At 47.8% G+C, this 21,154-nt stretch overlaps 1 protein-coding gene across 1 annotated transcript in view; it reads left to right on the forward strand.

Annotated features, from left to right (window-relative positions):
- Ergic1 (endoplasmic reticulum-golgi intermediate compartment 1) overlaps positions 1-13,370 on the forward strand; it is a 94,702-nt gene extending 81,332 nt beyond the window's left edge. The window contains exon 10 of the mRNA XM_021221830.1: positions 11,474-13,370. Within this exon, the coding sequence (XP_021077489.1) occupies positions 11,474-11,581 (108 nt within the window). The 3' untranslated portion in view covers positions 11,582-13,370. The remainder of the gene's footprint in view (positions 1-11,473) is intronic.
- The last annotated feature ends 7,784 nt before the right edge of the window (positions 13,371-21,154 follow it).

Below are 21,154 nucleotides of genomic sequence, written 5' to 3' on the forward strand. Positions count from 1 at the left end.
AGAAGGGAAGGGAAGAAGGGAAGGGAAGGGAAGAAGGGAAGGGAAGGGAAGGGAAGGGAAGGGAAGGGAAGAAGAAGGGAAGGGAAGGGAAGGGAAGAAGGGAAGGAAAGGAAAGGAAAGGAAAGAAAAGAAAAGAAAAGAAAAGAAAAGAAAAGAAAAGAAAAGAAAAGAAAAGACAGCACTGTGCCTTGAGATCCCTGCTCCCAGGTTCCACAGTGGCATAGAGGAGGCCCTCACACCTCTTCAGCAAAGCCCTGACGTAAAGGGAGAAGAAGGCTGTCTTGGAAAGGGCCTTGTGTGTTCAGAGACACCAATCCAGCATGCCTTTCCAAGGCCAACCAGCTCTCTCCTTGGGAGAGACCCTGTTAGGTCAAGGTGAGCCATTGACCTTCCAAGAACTGGAGGTTCCACAAGCCACAGGGAAGATCTTCCTCACCCAACAGCCCCTTCCCTTGCTTCTCCCCCCCCCAAACCTGTCAACCGTCACCATTGGGTCCACTTCTGCTGGAATAAGTCCCCATAAATCCTCAGGCTTGCTAACCACACCACTCCATGGAACCTCCTGCATTAACTTGGTTTGTTTCTGGAAGGCCCCAGGCCTTGGTTGCCATGACAACTGTAGGGGGTCAGCTCCTGAACCAGCTGACTCCTGGCAGATTGCATCATTGTGGAGCTTCAAAGCCTCTTGTCAAGAGACAGCAGATGTGAGGATGCTGCTGGCTCTCAGACACACTGCACAAAGACCCCTGGAGCCTGTGGAGTGTGGGTGGTGCTGTGGCATAGTGGAGACACCTGCTGCGTGCGGCCTACTCTTCCTTGGCTCTTAATACCAAACACTTGCGTGCGAAGCTCTAAACTCCAAGTGAGTGCCCTCTGCAAATAGCTCTTGGGTGGGTGGGTGGGGGACTGCTGAAGGGCTTAGGCCAAGATGTCATGTGATGACTTCAGAGGAAGAGCAGCAGCTGTGGATGGCATAAGGGGCAGAGCTTTTTCACATACCTGATACATGGCTGATTCTGGACTCTCTTCAGGGTCGGGTCTGCAGAGGAGATGCCCTAACACACCCAGTACCAGACTGCCCATGGCTTCTCTCTCTGGACCTTACAACACCTCAGTCAAACCTACACCTGTTCTACCAGAACATTCTTCCCCCCAAAAGAATAAGCATTGCATTTGGAAGTATGCACATGCCTACATCTCCCCCACCCTCATTCCTCCTTATCTGACCCATCCCTCCCCCACCCCTCCACACACACCCCCATCAGCTGAGATTGCCTGTAAGTGGGCTGTGGTGACAGATTGGATGACTTGAGGTGTCAGATCTCTGTCTTTGCATGACTTATTTTATCTGAGAGGGAATACCCAGAAGCCTTAAGGTGACAAATTGGGCTGTTGTGACTGTAAGAACTCTCGCCCACCAGAAAGTACAGCAGCTGATGGCATGCGCCCTTTGAACGCTATCATGCAGCTGTTTCAACTGAAGAGACACTTGGGGCCTCCAGATGAGGGAATTTTGCTGGAGTAAGCCCCACCTACCTATGTTCTTCCCACTGTCGAGCTCCCCTCCACCCCATGTTCTTCCCACTGTTGCGCTCCACCCCCCTCCCATACTTTCCTTACCAGGAGAAGAATGCCCCATGCTTGAGATTGTACCTCACAGCTGTCAGGGCCAGTTATAGCCTCCGGGTGTCATGACTCACTTATCAGTGTCCCCAGCTTGCAGCATAGGGCCTGGCCCAGGCGCGGGTGTTCACAGATGTGTAAGAGACAGCTGCCAGGTATCAGGCAACTTTGTAATTATCCCCTTAACCTTTCCAGGAACCTCTGAGTAGATTCTAGTTTGTGTTTTAGATATGAGTTCAACTAAGGCTCAGAGAAGTAAAGAAACTTCCAAGACCACGCAGCTCGTAAATGATGGGCTGGGACTTGATCCCCATGCCCACCAACATCCTCTCCTCACCACTTCCATCTTCACAAGCAAGGGCTGTTAAGAGTGGCACAGCCACAGAGGCCCTGGAAGTCATGACCTTCTTGGTACAGAAGACACCAGCGAGGTTTGCCGGGACCTGTGTCTGTTGGGTGTCTGCCTGCCTTTCATAGCAAGAGCTGAGGAGGCAGGAAGAGTTGGTTAGAAATGGCAGGACTGAGGCATAGCTCAGTGGAAGGGCGCACACTTAGGCAGGAAGCTGGTGTTTGGCCCCTAGCACTGTTTGGCTTAGTTTCATTTGATTGGTGGGTAGGTCTAAGGCATTAGCTTTCTTGAAAAGAGTTGGAGTATGGTGGTGTGTGCTTGTAACTTCACAGCTGGGAGGCAGAAACAGCTGGCTCCTGGGGCCTCACTGGCCAGCCGGCTTGCTCAGCATGTTCCCAGCCAGAGAGAGATCCTGTCTCAAGGTAGATCGCACCTAGGGGTCTGGCACACGTGTGTGCGCATGTTTGTGTACACACACACACACACACACACACACACACACACACACACGGCAGAGGGGGAGGCAGAGTTTTACACTCCTCTAAGGTTATATAAGAAAAGGCCACTTTGCTACCTGGACAGGGAACAGCCTCACAGCCTCCTCCGGATGGCTGGATTCTCTCCTCTGCCTGCTTCTCTTCCCCGAACCAAGAGCTACAAGTGTGCACACCTTGGTCCCCTCCCGCGCCATCACTGTGATGTGCAGGACAGAACAAAGCCCAAAGCAGTGACTCAGGGCTGGAATGTGCAGAGGCCTTGGGATCGGTTCCACCTGGGGCAGTCTTTCGGAGAGCTGTGTGCAGAGCAGGTGGAAGGAATGGGGCAGACTGAGGTGGAAGGTCTCCTACTCAGGTCTCTAAGTCGGTTCTACGGGGCAAGAGGGGTAGGAAAGAAGGCAGTGGACACCATGGGAGGTGGGGTGGAATGTTTTCAATGATGCATAGCTTCTAAGCTCCCAACCTCTGTAGGCAGGGGTTTCAGATATCCTGATGGCAAGATATTTGCTGTGGAAGACCCTCGTGGCTTAGAAGTTCTCCATTTACAAGGAGATGCACTGAGGGGTGGGACAAGGTGGTCCAATAGGAAAAACAGGCCTGCCACCTCTCAAACCCAGATTTGGTGATGTCTGCTTTCTTAATGGCTGCATGACCTTGGACGAGCCATCTTCTCCCTTTTGGCACAGTCACAAGCACTGATTGAAAAAGAAAGCAGAAGGGAACAGTGTCCCAGGGCAGGATGTAGGTGCTCAACCAAGGTGCAGTTTTGTGGTAGGGTGGGAATGGGTATTTTAGTTAAGCACCCTTTCCCTCAGACCGTCCCTCGAGTTAGGGACCAAGGGTAAGAGGTCTAGAAGACATGACCTGCTGAGTGGCAACCACCGCCCTCCCCTCCTCCCATCCCCAAACTCTCCCGAGCCCAATCATCAGCTTCCCTTCCCGACGGACGGCCCCCACTCTGACTCTGCGACTTGGGTGTTCTCATCCTCGGCTCCAGCCTGTCTGCCTCCGGCAGCATATGCTGAGACTCGGTTCATTATTTATTTCCTCTGACCGTGCCTTTTCCACAATCTCTGAAACCTCACTGCCTGCCTAAGGAAAGATGCGCAGTTCCTGGCATTTGCGGTCACCTCACCGCCATTCCTCTCGTAGGTGAGAGAAACTGAGTAAACTGGCCTTCCTGGCCGGAACCACAGAGCTGGCTTCCACCCAGGAGTATCTGCCCTGGCGCCTGCCTCCATCCCTCACCAGAGTGGAGGTGATACAGGCTTTTTCACAGCAAGCCACTGAGCAGTAAGAGGCTCAGAGGCGGGTGTTAGTCCTGGTCGAACACGAACTCCACTCTCTAGCCCAGACCTTCTGTAGCATAAGCAATCAGGGCCACAGTTACAATGTAAAGAAATACATCTTTTAAAGTTAGGCTAGGGTATAAACTGCAGGACAGAACACTTGCCTGGCATGCTCGAGGCCCCGGTGCTGCAAAAGAGAGAGAGAGAGGGAGAGAGAGAGAGAGAGAGAGAGAGAGAGAGAGAGAGAGAGAGAGAGAGAGAGAGAGCAAAGCAATGAACTAGGTGAAATGATGGCTCAGCATGTAAAGGCCCCCTCAAGGCTGGTGACCTGAGTTTGATCCTCTCATCCCATGTGGTGGATGGAGAAACCTGGTTCTTACACATTGTCTTCTGACCTCTGTGTGGTCGCCACAGTCCATGCATTTGCATGCACATAAGTAAATGTAACTTAAAAATAAATTACAAAGTGAAGTATTCAGGTAGGAGGACTGCATCCTGGTCAGCACAGAGGCTGGGAAACTGTAAGGTCTCAGAAGGGAGGCGCTGGGCCAGAAGAGAGGTATGTCGGTGATTAGTGCTCATTAAATCGCTTCTTCTGGACACCCTGGGGCCTGGGTAGGGAGGCAGGTAAGAAGCAGAGTGTCCTTCTCTGGCCCAGCAGCTGTCCTCCCTGAGCCACCACAGGGAGGTCCCCTTAGCCTGGTCATCCCTCTGTCCTGAGGCCCGGTGGAGGCAAGGCCACGGTCGTAAGCACTGAAGTGTATATGCGTGTTCATAGCCCTTATTTCACAGCACACTGGGTGTAAGAAATAGCCCTCCAAGCCAGCTGCTGATGGCAATGCCTCAGAGGGCAGAGGTGGGAGGACCTCTGAGTTCGAGGCCAGCCTGGTCTACAGGGTGAGTTCCAGGACAGCCAGAGCTACACGGAGAAACCCTGTGATTCTTGGAGAGACAGAGACACACGCAGGTACAGACACTAGGAGGCAGACAGCCACACTGATGATGGACCTAAGCCTGGTTCTACAGCCTGTCTGTCTTAAGCAGCAAAGTACCTCGAGGCCCCAGGTGGCACTGCCCAGGCTCGGAGACTTAAGGAGCCACGATGGGAATGGTGAGGTTGCTGCCTTTCTCCCCTTCATGAGCCCGCACACCCACACCCACACCCACTCCCACACCCATCCTCACTCACTGCTCACTTAGCAAATGCCCGCTCTGTACCAACAACCTTCTGTCTCCTCTCCCTTGGCCTTGAAGATAAGAGAGCAAGCAATAGGGTTGACATTGTCCAGACACCAGGGGCTCCCCATCTAGGGAAGTGAGAAGGGCCTCTGACCTAAGGAACCAGGCCCAGAGGGAGGCTCGTCATTGTGAATACTCCCTGACACCCCTGAGCTGTGTGTCCTGGACAGGAGCTACCTGTTACCGTCCAGGCTGACTACAGAGACCCGTGACCAACCTGGGTCCTGGGCAGCTTCGACTCTCCGGAGAGCCTTGCTGTGCTGTTCCTACATGATGGCTTGTCTTCCTCTGAAAGTGCCAGGAGGGTGGGGATAGAGACAGAAGGCTCTAAGAAGTCATCGGTGGGATTCTACACTTTTTTTTTTTTTTTCTGATTAAAGTGTCTCTTGGTACATAGAAAGCACCACACTCAGCAACAAGGTTGGAGCCTGAGAGATGAGGTTAGGTATCATTTACTGAGCACAGCTGAGTTCCAGGCACGCTAGAGGTTCTCTGCAGAACGACTGTCAGTGAAGTCAGGGTGCTTTTCCTGTTTATAGATGGGACAACTGAGGCCCTGAGAGACGTGTGCATGGCAGCCATGGCTCAAGCCCCAGGGGATGAGTTCTGTCTGCTGTGCCAGCCAGGAAGGCCCCATAGACTCCCCAGTCCTCACCTCTGGCCTGCCCTTGGTCATTTGTATCAAGGAGGCCCATGCCTCCCTACCTCACCTGCTCCCCAGAGAGGCTGCCAGCAACAGACGGCAAATTTAGTGTCTTCAGCAGCTTCCACTCCGTCTCTATAGTTATTCATTTATTCATGTGGACCTTGGGCCCCTCCTGCACCATCTCTAGCTCCATCTCACAACTGCTCTATTCATTTTTTCCCATGTTGCCCAAGACATCATCAGTGGTCAGGGAGGACCATGACACCTTCATGTGGCTGGCAGCTTCATTTCCCATGTAAGAGTCCTGACCTTCTCGGAATAAAAGATGACCACGATTGGCAGTTTCCCCAGTGTGTCCCAGTGTGGTATCTCCCTGGTGCTAGAAGCTGCCATGTCCCTTTGTATGTCAACTCCAGGATACTCCATGCTTCAAGCCTCTTGCTTGTGCCTGTAAATGTCATCCACCTCATTCTAGTTGGGACTAAGGATGGGGATGAGATATCAACAATGTCCTTAGGGCTTGTTTTCACAGCTACAGCGTGAACATACTGAGAGAGAATTTTCCGACATAAATGGTTCGTAGATCTTAAATAATATTACTATAAACATGCTATTTCTATTTTATTATCCTTTGTCTTTTATTGTGCCTAGTTTGAAAACTAAAAAAATTAGTAAGTACCAATATTTTAAAAGTATACATTAAGTATTAAGTTTGAAACAAACTAGTTCTGTACACCTCTGGGAGTCTTAAAATGCATCATCCCCTTGAGGCCGAGGGACTGTTGTAGCAAGGGTGGGCCCCTAGAATCTTCTCAGAACTACAGAAGCCCCCGAGTTGTATCAGAACTCCTGTCTTCCTTGCAATCCACAGAATCTAGTCCCTTCAGACAGGCCATAGGAGTGGGTTAGCTGATATCAGTCGGTAAACCTGGAGGCTCACTGCAGCATCCCCCGAGCCTTCAGGCTGACAGTGACTTACACTGGGATGGGGCTCTTGCTTAGCTTACAAGCTCCCTCAGTTTCCCCAAAGGCCACATCTTGTGGGCCTCAGTCATGGGTCACCTCCCTCTACCCCAGGCCAGCCCAATGAAAGTAGACCTCAAGACGGTGCCAGGCGTGTGTGAGTCATAGGAACCCAGGCTCCGAGTTGTGTGTGGACGAAGGCAGATGGCAGGGTTATTTTTTATTTTTTGCTCCATTGCACTGAAGTCACATTTTCCTACCCAAGCTCTAAAAGCATTCTGTGGTATAAAATCTGCCATCATCTGACCCACGCTACCGAAATAAAGCAGCTCACTGCCGTCATCCTCCCTGAAGAGTGCCCCTGTGTCATGCGCCAGGGCTGGTGGGGAGAGGCCTGGCCTGTTTAAAACACTTCATCATAATCCCCACAGCGTCCCCCATCCTCTTAGCTCCCGGGGGGCTGCTCGGGTTTCTCAGGCTGTTATTACTGGAATGTCAGCTGCTCTGCTTCCAAGCCTGCCGTCCACACAGACCTGCTCTGTCTTAGACCTTCCCCGCCTCTGCTTAGTTCATCTTATGAAAACACCATTTAAAAGATAAATGCCAATGTGGTCTGCTTTCCTGTCACCGTCTCTGTGCCCTCTGGCTTCCCACCCCTTGGCATCAATTGATCCATTAGGGCACCACTGCCACCCAGAGTCTTGTGGTGGTTATGTGTCATTGATGTCTGTCCACAGATGCATACCCAGAAAGTGTGTGCGCCTTTAATCCCTGCATATGAAAGGCAGAGGCAGGTGGATCTCTGAGTCTGAAGCCAGCTTGAGCTACATACTAGATAATCTGGACTACCCAGAGAAACCATGTCTTAAAAACAACAACAACAACAACAAAAAATGTAATATATATGAATGTGTATGTAAAGCATACATAGGTTAAGTTGCAAATGGAGCTTGACAATTCAGTTAGTGCAGCTGCTCCTCCGTGTGTGTCGGAGTTACATTCCATGTTCTCATCTTAAATTGAAAATAGCAAAATAAAAAGTATACTTAGGGGGCTGGGCATGTAACACATGCCTTTCATCCCAACACTTGGAAGGCAGAGGCAAGGGAACTCTGTGAGATCAGGGCCAGCCTGGTTCACATGAGTTCCAGGACAGCCAGAGCTATGCAGAGATACCCCATTTAAATTGTGTGTGTGTGTGTGAATGTGTACAAACAATATATAATTTATATATTATTTTAAATATTAATACATTGCAAATTAAGTATAAGCATTTATATAAGTATTTTAATGTTATATGTAAATATAAATGCATAGCAATATAATGTTGTTATATATTTTAAAATGCAATATTGTTAGTATGATATTTTATATAATTATATAGTATAAATATTTAATACACATAAATTATTTTTAGAATATATGATATATTTATATGGGCTGCAGAGATATCTGGGTAGGTAAAGTAATTGCCCTGTAAATGAGGGATCCAGAGTTCAAATCCCCAGAGCCCATGTAAAGCTAGGCTCGTAACACACATCTGTAATCAGTGATCGAATGGGGAGCAGAGACAGGAGAACCCTTGGAAGCCGGTGGGTCTGTCTCAGACAAGCGGACTAACACCCAAGGTTGTCCTCTGACCTCCAGATGAGTTGGGTGGCATACATGCGTCCACATTCTTATATGTGATGTACTCATACACGTTATACATACACAAAAGTGTCTTAAAAGTACAGGTTTAATATAGGTGACCTACCCAACACCATGGCTTTGCCCACTTACATTAGCCTAATCATTCATATATATGTATCTGTGTATATATATATATATATATATATATATATATATATATATATATATAATGTGTGTGTATATGTGTGTGTATGTATACACACACATATACACACATATACATATGAATGAATGAATGTCCTACAGGCTGTGCTGTGGTCCAGCTAGGCCAACAATGGCTGTCTACCTTCAGAAAGCCCAAGAACCCAGTAGTTGTTCAATGCGCGAGGCTGGATGCCCCAGCGGGTCTTGAGTGTGTGCTGGAACCCTAATGTGGGTGTTAGTGCCCATGAAGGAATGGGCTTCCCAGTAAGAACAAGCAAGTGGACAAAAAGAGAGCTTTCTTCTTCCATGTTGTGTATATAGGCTACCAGCAGAAGGTGTGGCCCGATTAAAGGTGGGTCTTCCCACTTCAAATGATTAATTAAGAAAACAATCCCTCACAGATGTAGTCAAGTTGACAGCCAACAATAGCCATCACACTTATAGTTGGTTGGAGGCACCAAATAGGAGGTCTGTTTTGCAGTGAAATGTAAGAATGTGGCCTTCAGTTTACTGAACATTGTCCTGCAGAGGAGAAATGGTGGCTACAAACTTGCCTTTGCACCACAGTAAAGCTGGACAATACTAAGTCAGATCTGAGGGGGCCCAGGCAGGGAAGCAAACCCTTGAAGAGTAAGAATGAAAACTCAGTTTAGTTTGGCTTCATCCGCCTGCATCAGACTCCAGGGAGTCTAACGCCAGTGCTGTGTTGCCAGCATGTTTAAAACACAGTACAGTTTGGGAAAAGGTTTTAGGCAACAACCAGTCCAATTCCAGGGGCCCAATAAGGCTTTAGGTGTGACTGCATAGAAACTCCTTTGTGAAGTACATGTGACCATGAGGGTGGCTTCTATAGCTAAAAAGGCCTGGAATCTAGTGTGGTCTCTGACAGATCGAATAGAGGTAAGCAGGCTATAAGGTACATGTGGCATCTCCCCTAAGGTTGGGTTTAACTGGGAGCTAGAGATAAAGGGCTAGGGAGGGAAAGTCTGGGATGATCATTCTGGAAGATTTGGGTGAGGCTGCTGCCACAGATAGCACAGAGGTATCAGGTCATTAATGATACTGTACCCATCCCTCTGGGCAAGAAAACAGGTGTTTTATTGGAGCGCAGCCCCTGTGTGTTTAACATTCCTGGTTCCCTAGTGCTGTGGACACAAGGACCTTCATGATCCCAACACAAATCAATGGCTTTATGCTATTCATTTAGGTGGGGCATTTCTTAATGAAGAGGCAGTCAGATTAACAGCAAAGACTCAGCTGGGTATGGTAGTGCATGCCTGTAATCCCAGAACTTGGGAGATAGAGACAAGAGAATCAGAAGTTCATGGTCATCCTTATCTATATGAGTTTGAAATTAGTCTGTCTTAGTGAGTAAGTAGGCAAATTTACAAAATGAGTAAATAAAAAACACAGGCTCGGGGGCTGGTGAGATGGCTCAGTAGGTAAGAGCACCCGACTGCTCTTCCGAAGGTCCAGAGTTCAAATCCCAGCAACCACATGGTGGCTCACAACCATCCGTAACAAGATCTGAGGCCCTCTTCTGGAGTGTCTGAAGACAGCTACAGTGTACTTACATATAATAAATAAATAAATCTTTAAAAAAAAACACACACACACACAAAAAAAAAAACCACAGGCTCTACTATTTTGAGTCCCAGTTCAGCCATTTGTTGAACATGATTCCTTAGCCTTGTGATAGACATTTAAGGGGGATTGTGGGGCACCAGCCTGGAGAGATGGCACAGTGGTTAAGAGCACTGGCTGCTCTTCCAGAGGTCCTGAGTTCAATCCCCAACACTCATATGGTGGCTCACAACTAACTGTAATGGGATCTGATGCCTTCTCCTGGTGTGCATGAAAACAGAGCATTCATATCCATGAAATAAAGGACTGGAGAGATGGTTCAGCAGTTAATAGCACTATTCTTCCAGAGGTCCTGAGTTCAATTTCCTGCATGGTGATTCAAATCCATCTGTAATGGGATCTGATGCCCTCTTCTGATGTGTCTGAAGACAGCTACAGTGTACATTATTTATACATAAATAATTCTTTTTTAAAAAAACAATAAACCTTTAAACACACACACATACACCAACATCCTATGGCTCACCTGGAGATTCTTTGAGATCATAGGTCCGTGCTGTGGCTGTGGAGTATTCCGACAGTTGGACAGCTGCTGTCGCCACCACCGCCTCCTCCACCTCCTCCAGCCATCCCCAACAATGGTAATATTCACTTCCAGGCTACATTGAACAATGTTTGGTGTCAACAAGAGGGAAGTCTGTACAATTCTGGCATTTGCCAGTGCATGGGGTAACTTGCTATGATGAAGAACTCTCTGGACCCTGATGTCAGGGGCAGCACTAGAAGCCTTCTTGGCAGTGCCCTCTGAGGCTGTGACCTTGCTGTTTGGAGTTTGCTTGCTAACCACCTATCAGCAGGAGAAATGCCAGCTCCACGGACTGAGTGTTTCTAGCCCTAATCACCCAGGCCATTTGCCTGGTCAGTCACAGCAGACGCTGGGACTGTCAGATCCAGACTCCAGTCCCAGATGACCTGTGTACATACGACCTTGGGGGCCGAGGTACCACATTTCAAACCCTCCATCCTTTATCTGAAAATAGGATCATAATAGCCAGGAAACGTACAGTACAAGTTTATTACTACTACAGGCACCAAGGGCAACACAGGTGTGAGTTCAAATCACATCTACTTACTTGGTGAACTCGGGAAGTGCCCTTACTTCCCCACCTGTGAAATGGGTCTGATAATCCCCTTCCTCCTTCAGAAAGTTCATCTGGGAACTAAAGGAGCTGACACAGGTGATAATTGCTTTTATTGTTATCCAGTTCATCATCCAACAAGTGCTTCTCTTTGATTCCCTGAATACCATCAGCAACAAGGTGGCAAACAAAATGGTATCGTGGGCAGCGTGTCTGCACGAGTGTGCTTCTTATAATGCAGGAGGGTGCCCTCCTGATGCCCCTCAGCACTGATGTCTGACACACACTGCTCTCTCACCCTCTTGCAGATCTGTGCCATCATCGGTGGAACCTTCACTGTCGCCGGCATTCTAGACTCCTGTATCTTCACAGCCTCAGAAGCGTGGAAGAAGATCCAGCTGGGCAAAATTCACTGACATCCTTGCCAGCCCAGTGGCTGAGGACCAGGAACCCTGCTCGCCCTGCCTCTGGCATCCTATCTCCTTCTGCCTTCTCTGGCCCAGTGTGTGTGGGAGGAGGGTGATGGTTATGGGTGGCACCAGGTTCCACAGCTACCTCTCTCCCTATGTTTTAGATAAATTAACACTGCCTGGAGTCATGTCTCTCTTTCCCTGCAGAGCCCCAAGACCAGGGTCAGGCATGGGGAGGTACTCCAGGGATGCTGGTGACCTCTCTGGGAAGGCTGTAGTCTATTCTCTGGTAGGGAATAACCTAGAGTACAAACAGATAAGCTTTCAGACAGGCTTTGACAATCTTTAAGCCCCCATCATTTGGAGATGCTAATCGCTTGATTTGTCCCCACCCCCACCCCCAGCAGCCAACCTGCGCTCTCAGCCTTGGGACCAGACTGCCCAAAGGTATTGCTGCTTGGCGCTCTCAGTAAGGAACGGTACTTGGCAGGGACACCCATAGGCAAGGCACTGTAGCTGTAACTTGCTTCTGCCTCATTGCTTCATGCCTGACCTAGAGCCTGGGGCTTATCTCCTACCCCAGCCCTGCCTCATTCTTTGGAGCAGATGCCAGATTGCTTGACAGAATGGTGGAAACTCAGATTTGCCCACCAATCCTGAGGCTGCTCCCAGGTGCCCCATCCTCTCTCATCTCTGCTTTTCTGAACCCCCACCAATGTGCCTCAGCTGCTGTGCTATGCGGCAATAGCATTTCTTGGTGAAGGGGCTGGTTCCCATTGCAAAGCCCCCCCCCCCCAACAGTTACATTCTGCAGTGCCAAGGGATAGGGCCATGTGACTGGAAGGTCCTCCTTGGAAGACTACATAAGGCACAGTTTGTACACTTCTGTCCAAACCAGAAGCACCCTTCCCCATGAACCACAAATGATCATGCCTGACATCCACCTTTGGTCCCAAGGCCTTAGCTGGGGAAATGAAGCAGGCTTCTTCTCTTTCCATCCCTACCTTGCAGGATCCCAAAAGATGCCCATCATCTGGACCCACTTGCTATTGAGATCCCCTGGTAGCTGCGCACATGCCATCTCATTCTTAGCCCCAGGGGGCTCCAGTATCTCCCTCACTTCCTCCTGAGTTAGATCTCTTTTTTGTTCCCCTCATCCTTCCCTTTTTTTTTCCTAAGGGGAAGGGCAGTGGTCTAGGTATGAATTCCATGCAGAGAATTTTAGCTATGCTCTCAAGTCTAGAGAGAGCCACAGGCCCGGGCTTCATTTATATTGAGATTGTTTGCATACTTTTGTAATGAAGGGGAATCTGCAGTAGGAAGGTTTGGGGATTTTTTTTTTTGTTTTTGTTTGTTTTTGTTTTTGTTTTTCTTAAATAATCTCTTATGGGTAGCTGGATTCTCTGCCATTTGTAATTTTTTCTCTGATTCCAATGAGCAAAACTTCCCTTTTTATATGAGTTGATTCTTACTGTATATGTAAACTGCCCCTGGCCAATTGGCTAGATTTCTTATCTTCTTTTAAACATTCTGTTCCACAGTTTAAGAAACCAGTCCCTTTGGTGTGTGAATCTATCACCTGTGGAGAGTTGGGCAGGGGGGGGATGGGACAGGAACTATGTGGCATGCATATGAGCTGAAATCCCTCTTTTGTGAGGACACGGGATGCCAGTTTCCCATGGAAGAGACGCCTCTGGCCTGTTGTTCTTGTAAAGGTATTCTCAAGGGGACATATGTTTTGAGTCTTTCCCACTCACTGGGTTCAATTAGATATTAAAAGGCTGCTTTTCAGAAATATTGCTGTGACTCTGCCTTGGTGGTGGCTGGGTAACCCAGAGTCTAGGGTGCTAGTGAGAGTGAAATTTAACTCTGCAGAAAGAACAGAGGTTGACAGTGCTGAAGAGAGCCAGGTGGTGGCACACGCCTTTGATCTGCCTTAAGCTCATAGGAGGCTTAGCTAGGCAGATCTCTCTTGAGTTCAAGGCCAACCTGATCTCCAGAGTGAGTTCCAGGACAATGCCAAAAAAGCCTGTCAAGAAAAACAAGAGTAATGCAGCTGGGCGTGGTAGCACACGCCTTTAATCCCAGCACTCAGGAGGCAGAGGCAAGAGGATCTATGTGAGTTCAAAGACAACCTGGTCTACAGAGAGAAACCCTGTCTCAAAGGGAGGAGGAGCACGAGAGTGGGGTGGGGGAGAGAAGGTCTGCGGAGAACCAAGAAAATCTTGCAGGATATGGTTAGAAACCATTGACCTTGAAGAGCCTAGTTGGCTTTATCGCAGTCAGACTTTATATGTAGAGAGTTGTGGAAGCTTCTAGAGAGAGGATTTCTTCTAATCAAGTTTAACTATGCGTACCCTAGGGGGAGATCACCCTGGGAGGAAGGGAGCCCGATGTCACTGAGGCTGGCACCCAGGCTGGCATTCACCCATAGAACACTAGTTTTACTAAAGTGTTTGCTAAAAACAAAAGAATCATTTCCTGTTTGTCCTCAAGCAGTAGCATTTCCAAGAACTTCGAGAGATCCAGCCTGGGATGCCACCTGACTGGAAAACACCACCAAGGAACCCTGTCCATGGATGCTCCTTGGAACTGGGTTAATGATTTGACAAATGTATTTGAAGTTGACATAGAACATGGAAGACTGAATCATAGCCAGGGACCCTGGGCTGCAGTGCTTCCAAGAGGCAGTAGTGGTGGAGGTGCATCCCAGGGAGAGGTTCAGGTGCTAGGCAAGATGGGTGTCATCATGGAGGAAGCCTGGGGATGTAACAGTAGGGCTCAAAGGAAGGAGGAAGAGTGGGGGTTCAGTCATGGTAAATTGCTTTTATTTACTAGAAACAATGACAGGTCATTAGAGGTCTGAATCCTTTTTTAAGAGAAAAATTTTGGGGTGGAGTGGATGTTTCATCAGGTCAAGGAACTTGCTACCTGTAACTGGTCTTTGCTACTTTGTGGGGTTTTTTCCCACCCTTTATCCCCCCAGTTTCACCTGCTATCACTACACAGGAAAGGATAGAAGGGAGAGACAAAGAGAGCTCTCTGAATCTATTTTTTTTTTCTTGTTCCTCCTTTAAGCAGGATTACTAACAAACTGCAACCAACCCCACACCCCACTCCCAAACAACCACCAGCCACCTACAATTCCTCTTGGGGCTCTAGCATTTATATACCCTCTGAAAAGTTCCCAGAATTCTAAATATCACACAATGGCAGAAACCATCTGTGGCCAGCAAAACCACGCCTCTGCTAGAGCACAAGGCAGATCACAGCTGCTTTGGACAGTCAGAAGCAGCCCCACACCCCACGCCCGAGATTAAAGTGAAAGCACATTCTTATATTTTTGTGGTGTTCTTAAAGAAACCAAAATTGTCACTACAGCTACCAGTCCTGATGACCCACATGATGGAAGAATTAGTTCCCTCATTGCCATGGGATATTATGTATGAATGTATACACACACAAGTAAATACAGAAATGAAGTTAAAAATATTTCAAGTCCAGTTAGATAGCTGGTGTACGCGATGACCAGAGTTCAATCCCAGAACCCATGTAAAGTTGGAAGGAGAGAGAGAGCATCACAAAGTTTGTCCTCTGACTTCAGTACATGTGCCATGACGCATGATCACCCTCCCATATAATAATAAAATTTATTTTAAAACTTGTTTTTGGGCTAGAAGTGTAGCTTGGTGTTACGGGCCCTAGACCTATCTCCCCCCCAACCCCCAGCACCAAAACAACCTGGTGCATGCTTCTAGAAGGTTCGTTATCTGAAGACAGACACAGTAGCGTGTGAATGTGAGTGGGAATTCATGAAGGAGAGCATTCTCTGAAGACCCCTTCTCCCCGCAGCTGCTCCCTGCCAGTTCTTTGCTGGTGAGGTCATACATTTCATTCCAACCCATCATCAGGAGGACTTGGCATTCTCAGCATGCCAGGAAGGAACAGAGGTGTAATTACACCCTGGCCACACAGCCAGCAGGTGGTAAAGTTGAATTCCAACCCAGATCTGCCTGACTACCGGGTTCTAAGGAAGCATGGGGCGGGTGGGTGGGTGGGGGGTGGTGAGTGAGCTATGTCAAAACAGAAAGCCAAAACGGAGGGAGGAGGGTCAGAGCAAGAAGGCCTTTTGTCTCTTTTCTTACAGTTCTCATGTTGTAGTGACCCCAAACCATAAAATTGTTTTTGTTGCTACTTCATAACTGTAATCTTGCTGTTATAAATTGTAAATACTTCCAGAAGTAGAGAGTTGCCATCAGGGTCGAGACCCACAGGTTGAGAACCATTGCTGTAAACCATCCTGTGAGGAAGTGGGAACATTACAGGGTCAGAATGCTTCCACGTCTCCTATCAAAGCTCTGCACCAGCTTTGTGGAGATGCTGAATAATCACTACTTGATTGAACATTTGAGGAAAACAGCAGGGAAAGATCCAAATGTACAGTAGAAGAGTCTGAATGAGGGAGCCAGAGAGTGGATGAACTCACACCCATGAAGGTCTGCTGTGAGGACAACTGTGACCCTGCTGGGCACAGTCATGCTGACACCTGCCCCCAAGTTTCCATAGAAACAGAGAGAGTGACTGATGATAGGCCCTGTGGTACAACTTAAATCATAGTAGAGGCAGCCGATAGCCACCTTTCCCAAACCCTTCCAACCTGGACACACTGACAGTGGGTGGTACTCCAGTTGCCATAGTCTCTTTAACCACAGTAGCATGCTTTGTCCAGATGGAGCCTTCCTCCAAAAATCTCCAGCTCTGGTTGCAGAGGTGTCTAGAATAAAGTACTAAACCAGACCCTGCGATCCTCAGAGCGCCAGTAATACTGGTTTTGGACAATTTATCTTCCATATTACCAACTCTGATAAACTAGGAATGTGCACAGGACCAGTGTAGGTGACTTTTTGGCTTTGGGCAAGACATCTTTTCTATATCTAAGGATCTCCATTTGTTAAGTGAACATTACAACCTCATATCCAGAATCTGGCACAAAGTAGATTTTCAGTCCATGCACCATGAATGGATGAGTGACAGGGCTAGAGATGATGAACGAATAATGCTTTGCACAGAATATCACTTGGGTTTCTAAGATGAAAACAGCAGAAACCGGAAGCCCTTTCCCTCTCCTCACTACTACAGTGCTCAGGACAGGTGCCTCCTTCACAGCTCAGGCAAACCCAGCAGGTGGCGCCCGCACTGCCAGCAATTTTCCAACAGAGGAGCGGAACTCGGGTGCAAGGCTGAGGAGGGGAAGGCAAGGACCCAGAGGTGGGCGGAAGCAGCCGCGGACCCAGGACGGTGAGCTGGCTCTTCCCCAAAGCTCTCACTCGGTTAAAAAAAAAAAAGTAATAATACAAAAAATAGAAATAAACGGTAGAGAAAGCACACTTCACACTGTCTCCCATCGTGGCGCATCACACCTATTTCCATCAAACAAAGCTAAGGGTTTACATAATTGTGATTAATTTTAGGAGTCAGCGCTGAGCGCCAGTCCTCACTCAGCATAAAAGCATAAACGTGAAGAGTACTGTAGATACTATCCTGGAGTGAGCCCACACATCTGATTTTCTTATAAAGATTGATTATAACTTCTGTGTGCCAGACGCTGTTCTGAACACTCTAGGAAACTCGTTTAATTCTCACGACAACCTACTAAGATTATACTCACTCTACAGATCAGAAAGTTAGGACTATAAAACTGACAGTTCTCATGTTCAGCAAGAAAGTCACACTTGGGACCAGGTGTGGCTTTATGATCCAAGCAAGGGCTAAACAAACAACGGAGGGAATGGGGTGGGGGGAGATCCCAAACATTGGTTCTCCCTAAAATTCTTGGAAGGTGAGAAAACACTTTTTTAAAAGTTCGGATTTGAGGGATAAGGAAATGTAAGTCAGCGGTAAAGTATGTGTTTAATATGTTGTTATAGGTTCAATCTCCAGCACCAATAAATTACATTCTAATTTAATTTAAAATAATTCAGATATAACCCTGACCTTCCACCATGTGTTTTTATAGAATTGTAATAGGACCCAAATTTCTGCATACAGAACTTAGTAATTCTGAAGAATGCAATCAGATGGCTTTTGAAAGGTGTGTCATGGTGTTTAAAGAATTTGGACAATTACAATCAGCCTGTCACATGGATAGGTTTCATCCAAGTTAAACTAGACACAAGTAGAAAATATTTAGATTTTTTTTTAAAGTTCATCTATACTGAATATGTACAGATTTTTTTCTTTTCATGTCCTAAGCAATACAGTATCAAAACTCATACAGCCTTTACAGTGTACTAGTTGCTATATCTAGATACGACTAAGTATGCAGAAGGACATGCATAGGATATACATATACATACCAAGTGAAAATTATGATGGAATGGACTTGAATATCCATGGATGGAGGTTCTGTGATCAGGATGCTGAGAACAACTGTGCAGTATATACCTGTTAAGTTTAAACCCTGACTGAGGTACCTATTTAACATATTGAAGTGCACCTGGCCTCCAGGTTCTCCCAGCACCCCTCAGGATGCTTTACATGGTATGGCTGGCAAACCCTGCCCTCTACCCCGATCTCCAGCTGGGATGCTTCCCCCAGAGCCTCTTCCCTATAAAATCCAGACATTCTGGTTACCCACCCTTCCTTTTTGTACCTTTAGCCTCCTGACTGCTGCACTCAGTTCCTCTCTCTCCCTTCCCCTTTCCATCTTCCCATGGTTTAGGCTCAGTTCTAACCTGGACTCTTCCAGATGTGTTTGCCTCTATGTCTCCCTTTTATCTACAATAAACTTTCTCCTTCACTGTTCCTGGGAGCAGTCATGTCCTTTTCTTTCCTTTTTCTTTTTTCTTTCTTTTTCTTTTTTCCATTTGAAACCCATGTAATTTCTACAGATTCCTTTGTGGTGGGCTAGGGGGTAAAGTTTGGAAGTGAGGTATTTGGGAATGAAGAGGAACTAAATGATATCATCAAGGAATTGGGGCTGCATGTGGCTCAGTGATAAAAGGGTTGCTGGGAAATAGGAGGTGGGTCTTAGTCTTGATAAAAATTATTTTTGTTAAAATGGACTCAAAAAGAAGTTGAGAGCCATCTCGTGGGCAGGCAAGCTGTAAATCTCAGCTGCGGCGGCCGGGAGGAGAGATGTAAGAAAAGTCCAAGAAAAGGTCTAAAAAAAGGCTGGCAATGGAGGTCTCAAAGCAGCTTGTGCAGGCGCGCGCGGGGTAAATGGGTGAGGGAAGAGCTGTCTCTGGGAATAATGCCCGAGGTGTCATGGCGAGCAAGGTCGGCTTTTAGCCTAGTTTACTAAGCATCATCCCTTTCCTTTGAATTTTTAAATTTTAAAGAGGGGCAATTTGCAGTGCTTCTCTATCTTAAAATTGGTGTGTCGTCAAGGAAACAGGAGGTGGGAGGCCAAGCAGATTTGGACAGAGTCCATCCTCAGTGGTATCCGAGCCGGCTAATGCCTGTTGAAGTACCCTACAGATATATCTTGGTTGGTTGGCTGGTTTTTGAGAAAGGGTCTCATACACTCCAGGCCAGCTTTTGATCCTTTGGGCTCTACCTCCCCAGTACTGGAATGATAAGAATGAGACACCAAGCCAAGCTAGAAAGGGTCCCAAAGCCCTGGGTTCGGTCCCCGACACAAAACCAGAAACTGAAGCCAGAGAAGCATGGATGAGCTTCTGTTTCGGGCCCTACAAAGCGGTTCCATTAGTGGTTCCAGCCTCAGGTCCTGCCTACTCCGCTACCGGGAGAGAACATGCCGAGACTCAACTCCAGCCGCAGGGGGCGCTGATCTGCTTTCCTGAGGCAGGAAGCGCAGACTCGCGTCCCTTCTGTGCTTGGGCTACAGGAAATGTCATTTCCGGGCCTGCAAGCTCGCCACCGGAACCGGAACCGGAACCGGTGAGTAGTAGCGGTTCCTCCAGGACTCAGAACCGGAGCAGGCCTACCTCCTGCGCCGTTCTTTGCAGGTGATCACCAGGCAGTTCCATCCCTTGGTGACCTCGGACCGCAGCATAAGCCTCAAACACCATCTCAATGCCCCCTCCCACATGCTCCGAAAAGACCTTGTCTCCCCGGCTGTCCCAGAAACTGCTGCAGAAGTAGAGCGTCTGCTCTATGCCCATTCGCAAGGACAAGGACCAGGTACATCCAAGGGTCCTCGAGTTCTAGTTACTCAAGGAAGTACAGCTCATGCATCCCGTTATCATGAAATCCTGCAGGAATCACATACCCCAAGACCTCAGCAAGGCGGCAGAATGCTGACAAGCTAGACCAGAGCCAGTACAGTGCATTGAGTCCCCTTTGCCCTTGTCACAAGCAAACTGTCCAGGTACAGATCTTCCCCAGTTGAGAACCGCTGTTTTAGGGAATGAAGTGAGATAAAGTGAGGGACTTTGCGTATTGGATCGACATCTGATGGTTGAGGGGTAAATTAGTAAAAAAAAATATATAACTGGAGTGAAGTGGAAAGAGTGGCGAGGCCAGTGACAGGCAGGCCGGGCCTGGCAGTTCCGAGTGCGCACTGCTCTTACAGAGAATCTGAGTGTAGTGCCCAGCACCCATGTCTGGCAGCTCACAACTGCCTGTAATTCCAGCCGCAGGGAGAATTCATGCCCTGGGCCCTATGGCCACATGTGACATATAGACTTATACACATCATTATACATAGGCCTTTAATCCCAGCACCGAGGAAGCAGAAGCAAAGGCAGACAAATCTCTAAGTTTGAGGCCAGTCTGGTCTACAGATTTAATTCCAGGACAGTCAGAGCTATAGAGAGAAGCCCTGTCTGGAAAAACCAATATAAACCTGAAAATGTTTGCCTTCTTTAAAGGAGAACATCAAGAGTCTTCAGGCTACCGCAGCCTTGGAAATCACTCTCCTTTGCAAACAAGCTGGAAAATTCATGTACTCTTCTTTCTCCACATATCCTTCCTGCTACTGCTCTGTCCCTCATTTCATAGTCTGGTTTCTCAAAAGAGTCATCTCCACCTGATATACGCTTTTATTCCCGGCACTCAGGAGATAGGGGCATGGGACTCTCTCAGGCCAGCCTGGTCTACAGAGCAAATTCCAGGACAAGCAAGGAGACATTGTCTCAAAAGACAGACAGACACAAAGAGAAAGAGACAGAGAGGGGACTACACTGTGCTCCCATTCACTAGTGAATACTCCCCAGTCTCATCCTTGTCCCAGCTGCTTAGGCTGGGGTTATCAGAAACCTGTGTGGCTAAATCCAGTGGTCACATTCATTGGAGGTGGCACCACCACCTCTATATAAGCATGCTTATGCTTACAGTTGCTGGCAACATCTCAGACTCCTTTTCTGGTTATTTCTCTCCTCTGACCCCTGACTCCTGGAGTTCCAGGCCTGGGTCCCATCTATTATTTTTCTACCTATACACATATATCAATAGGTAGCCTTCTATTCTCCGAGCTTAAGAGATGTGCTCTGTGTTAGCAGTGCCCCAGTTTTTAGATTTGAGACATGGCATCACTATTTAGTTTAAGTTGCAGTTTCTGTTTGGTCACTGTGCCCTGCTGCTGAGACACGGGCTCAGACTTCTAAAGCGTGCTTG

This window comes from Mus pahari, chromosome 21, assembly GCF_900095145.1.
Source record: "Mus pahari chromosome 21, PAHARI_EIJ_v1.1, whole genome shotgun sequence".
Lineage (NCBI taxonomy): Eukaryota > Metazoa > Chordata > Mammalia > Rodentia > Muridae > Mus > Mus pahari.